Source organism: Nannospalax galili, unplaced genomic scaffold (assembly GCF_000622305.1).
Source record: "Nannospalax galili isolate Female #2095 unplaced genomic scaffold, S.galili_v1.0 scaffold17, whole genome shotgun sequence".
NCBI classification, from domain to species: Eukaryota; Metazoa; Chordata; class Mammalia; order Rodentia; family Spalacidae; genus Nannospalax; species Nannospalax galili.
The window spans coordinates 1,549,743-1,554,742 of record NW_008342276.1 but is presented as its reverse complement, the minus strand read 5'-3'; the positions used below and the strand labels follow the sequence as shown (position 1 = coordinate 1,554,742).

The following is a 5,000-nucleotide window of genomic DNA, read 5'->3' as shown; positions in this document are numbered from 1 at the left end:
GTGGGACTTAGGTACCATGGCTGAAGAAATGAATGATAGAATAAAGGGAGACAGGAAGAGTGGTTCACACCATAAGATTGTGAACTGTCAGCTTGCTTGGGAGCTACATGTCTTATTTTTTGAATTCCCGTTTCATAAGGAGGTGGGATAGGTAAAAACATTTTAAGATGAATAACAGATATACCTTGGATTAACTGTTTTGTGATCCCACTTCATGGCAAGAGAATATTTACATTAAAGTTATTTAGAATTCTTCTGTTTTCTATTAATTACAAAAATGTTTTTACTAATCGTGAAACGTGATGTAGGACAGTTTCCCATTTGGCTCCTAGTGTGCATAGCTTCTAAAAGACAAGCTGATTCATGAGCAGCTCCTGGGATGTTTGCCTGGGAGACCGTGCTCTCGCTGGCTCCATGCTGTGGGGGCTCCTGTGACTTCTCTTGGCTGGTAGTCTCCTCAGTGCACAAGCTTTAAAATGAACTCCCGAGGGTACAGAGAGCATTTCCCTTCTCTGGATATTTTAAGTGGTTTAGATGCCGATGGTGTCACATAATTTACTGTGACTTATTTACATTTCAGTGTCACTGAAATTTTAAGTATACCTTATAACAAGGCATGAATCATTTATTTTGCCAAGGACCTTATTTTCTGGACTTACAGCTCAGTTTCATATCTTTTTCAAGATTGACTAGTAACATCTAGCCTGTCTCCCCCTAACCCTCTCTGTCTTTAAGGGTATTAATGAAACAAGAAACCTGGAAACTGTAATTAGGTAAAATGTTTGGAATACTCAATTTAGCACTCACTTCTGACCACCAGCCTAAAGTGTTTTTAACATGTTTCACAGATTGAAAAAGGCAAGTATCACCTTTGAGCACATGTTTGAGGAAGTGCCGATTGTAATTAAAAATTCACATCTGATCAATGTCCTGATGTGGGAGCTGGAGAAGAAGTCAGCTGTGGCAGATAAACATGAACTGCTCAGTCTTGCCAGCAGGTAAATGTCTCTGTCTAAAGCCACCACCTCACCCCACCCCCCGCCATATCAGTTTTTGCAAGCCATTCTTTTACATAGCATTTCCTTGTGAAACAAGAAAAAATTGCTAAAGAACAAGGTTACTGAGATGTCTGTAACAGCATGCAGTGCTTCTCCAGCCCTATAAGATCCTTGTGAAAACCACCAAAGTGGGTGCTGTTGCAAGAACCCTCAGCTGCCCTCCTCTTAGCAAAAATGTGAATAGAGTCACCTCATGGCGCCTCTTAAATGCCCTTTAAGCTTCATTTAGTGTTCTTTTGTGATGGGTGGAGGTATCAGCAGTCCTGTAAGTGTAAAATGAAGTGACAGAGTAGACTATCATTGGCCTAAAGAAGCAAAGATCACCCCCCCACTCCCCTTCCCTCTGCTCCAGGTCTTTAACTCACAATTCTTCTGCCTCAGACTTCCAAGTGCTGGTCTTGCAGGTGTACACCACCATTCCTAGCTAAGGTATGTTTTCTTAAGCAATCAGTTTGGGGCAGAAGTTCAGTTATTTTTCTGAATTTTCATCCTTTAATAAAAACTTGTAAGAAAATAAAAAGCTTTTATAATTGTAAGATGAAGGAAAAAGAACTATCGATTGCAGTATGCTTCTTCATGTTCTTCTCATAGCACTGTGGTTCAGGTGCCACTGTCCACTGCATTGATCTGTCACACTAGACACCAGAGTTGGCTTAGCCATTAAGAGCACTAACTGCTCCTGCAGAGCACCCAGGTTCACTTCCACATGGTGGCTAGTAATTGTTAAAAACGCCAGTTCTAGGGGCTCTGATGCTCTCTTCTGACTTCGCAGACATTGCATTACACAGGTGCACTTACATTCATGGAGGCAAAACACTCATACACATAATAATAAAAAAATAAATAAAAACAAAAAAGCAAAGGCTACTCTGAGTGCCTTGCAGGGTAGCAAGATGGAAACCCAATGGTAAACAGAGTGATAGTGATAGAGCCAGGTTCCAAGGCACCAAAGAATGTATGTTTAACTGCAAACATACTTTGGTAATAGTCTTTAAATTTGTCTGTTTCAGAAGGTCATATTTTTCTGTTGCTTTTGCAAACATACTTGGCACACCTGTATTTAAAGCATCAAGCTAAGAACCTTTTTTAGCATGGAAGGTTATAGTTTGATGTATTATGATTTAGTTGAATAATAAATGTACTACATGAAAGCATTCCTGATATAATTCGTGTCTTTGCCCCCCCCCACCATACTTTCTCTATTAAGCACACAAAACCAACCGTTAACGCATCTCTGACATCACAGCAAGCCTATCTGTGAGGCTTTTCTCCAGAACAGCAGCTGTAATAGCCAGGAACATTCTGTCAGCTTAACATATCTACAAAAATCTTGAAATATTATTTTGTTCTAGTTTTATCTTCTGTATTGTTGTGTGACGTAGGAAGAGAGACTCTTTGCTTTCCCTTTGAAACCGTTTAAAGGGAAAATTAGTGTTCTTAGAGAAAAAGAAGCAGCAAGCTTGAAGCAGGGCTGACACCCGTAGACGAGTGTGTGGGGCCAAGGGATCAATGCTGTTTTAAAATAAGAACATACCCTTTGCACATCCTTGTTTTCAGTCTCTAACATGGGTAGCATAGCACGGTGGTGCTCAGCCTGGCTGCCGTAATTTTTAAGAGAAACCTCAGTAGAAGCCACTGCCACACAATTCGTTCCTCAGGCACTATGTGGATCTTCTCTTTCCTGACCCATATGCAGGTATCAGTTCTTTGGTTTATGATTGTGAATAAAACATGCTGTTGCCTTTAATTAAAAAGACAATCTCAATTTTTTATTTTAATTTTATTAAGTGGAAGTTTTTGTAAAGGAGATTCCGTAACAGTTTTGACAAATGTGTGGCACAAGGCTTGAGCTTTTCACATATGAAAAGCAATTGTGCTTTTATTTCCTCTTTTTAGAAAAGTAAACGAAGGGTGAGTATCCCATGCTGTAGATAAAACGTGAACTGAGGCTGTGGTGAGAGCAAACTTTGCACGGTGTCTTGGTTCACATCTGTTTAAGTTATCTATTTTCAGCTCTTTGTTTCCTTGGCAATAAAAGGAAAGGCTATATTGAAACTCCTCACAGGAACTCGCTGTTTCAGTGTACTGGCTAAACAGATACTGTGAAAAGATTTCCCCCAGAAAATTGCTCTTGGTAATTAATGATCTGATGTTCGGCCTTGAATGCTGTCTGTGAAATAGTTATGTATTGCTAACTGCTGATGCCGTACACTGTGGCTTTGGGAATGTTTCCCTTAACAATAATGTAAATGTGAAGTCTTCAAGTCCACACATTTGTGCTTATGGCACTCTTCCACTGTAATTGCATATATTCATAGCACTTAATGCTAATACTTCAAAGCCATGTTTGGTGGGAAGGAAGGTCTGTAGTAGGAATTTTAATTGGTTCTTATCATTTTTAAATGACGTGTATGTGTCTGCTTGTGTTGGGATAAGTGTAGGTGCTCACAGAGGCCAGAAGCATTGGATCCTTCAAAACGAGTTATGGGTTATGGGCAGTTATAAGCTGTCTGACATCTGTGCTTGGAGCCGAATTCAGGTCTTCTGCAAGAGCAGCACATGCTCTTAACCATAGAGCCCTCTCTCCAGCCCCAGGAAGTCTGTTTTAGTAGTATTCTTCTTGTTGCTAAAATGAGTGTTGCCAGTCTGCAAGATTTAAAGTCCCACTACAGATAGTTCAAAGATAATGGACTCTCCTATTCTCTATCACCTCGCAGCTCTGGGGTTGGTGAACTTTCCCTTTCCCTGCCCTTTTGTACATAATAGTGTAAGTGACTTACTTAATAGCTAGTCATGTAGAGGATGGTGTTTCTTGTCCTGGACACAGCTCTTAAGCTTCAGTTCTTTCACTGTTGAAAAGGAAAGGTTTGGTCCTAAGGCCTTGCTGCCTTGCTTTGAGTTCTGAGGACCTCCCAGTGCTGATCCGTGTCCTCCTTCTGCACAGATTTTCAGTTCATCTTCCTCGTATACTGTTACTAGCATGCTTTCCCTTCCTGCAGAAAGAATACCTTTGGGGCTGGAGAGATTGCTCAGCGGTTAAGAACACTGTTCTTGCAGAAGACTCAGGTTTGAATCCCAGCACCCACATGGCAGCTAACAACTGTCCGTAACTCCAGTCACAGGATCCAACAGCCTCTTCTGACCAATGCGGGCATTGCACAACATGGGTGCACTTACTTACATGCAGGCAATACATGCATACACATTTAAAAAAAACACAAAAAACCACTTGATTTCATGCTATTGTCTCAAACATTTTACTTTCTTTCATTTTCTTCTTCTTTTTATGGGTGAACTTCTTGATAGTGTTTTCATCACTGTTACTATCTCCTAATATCCCCCTATCCCCACAGCACAGTGTTCCAATCATGGTGGTGTTAGCACTCTCACCAAAATTTAAAAAGCTTTCTTGTCCCTGTCCTTGGATGAGGACACTCAGCACTTCATACTGTGGGAAACTCTTCCCGGTATTCTTTGGGAATCCGGGAGCTTCTCCTTGTTCTCAGTGAACTCTTTCGCTCACCCTACATTGCGTTTGTCTTCATCTGTCTTCCCTCATGTACGGTGCTGGGGTGATTGCCTCCTATTCGCATGACTTTTGTTATTTAGGCCAAAGCCTCATTATTTTCCTTCCTGATTTCTTTTGCCGTATTCTAGCTTCCTGCCTTTTTTCTTGTTTTTAGTTTTTTCTTATTTTTAACTTACCACTTTTAACCTTTTCCTCTTTCAAGCTAGTGATCTTGCTCAGTGCCAGTCAGATGCACATACTGCTCCTATGTTCCAGGTCTTTGAAGGACTGTTTCCCATTGTCCTCAGACCAGATCTTCTACCCACCTGCCTCTCCCCTGTTGGTGCTCTTTGTCTGAGGTTTGAACTTGTACTCGGCCTACTGAGTTATTTGCATTTCCTTAAATGCATCACTTTTTCTTTTCTTTTCTTCCC

At 40.9% G+C, this 5,000-nt stretch overlaps 1 protein-coding gene across 2 annotated transcripts in view; it reads left to right on the top strand.

The window, feature by feature from the left end:
* Eif3h (eukaryotic translation initiation factor 3 subunit H) overlaps nt 1–5,000 on the top strand; it is a 98,867-nt gene that overhangs the window by 76,287 nt on the left and 17,580 nt on the right. For both annotated transcript variants that reach the window (XM_029565859.1, XM_008837959.3), the window contains exon 5: nt 849–998. In XM_029565859.1, the coding sequence (XP_029421719.1) occupies nt 849–998 (150 nt within the window). The remainder of the gene's footprint in view (nt 1–848; nt 999–5,000) is intronic.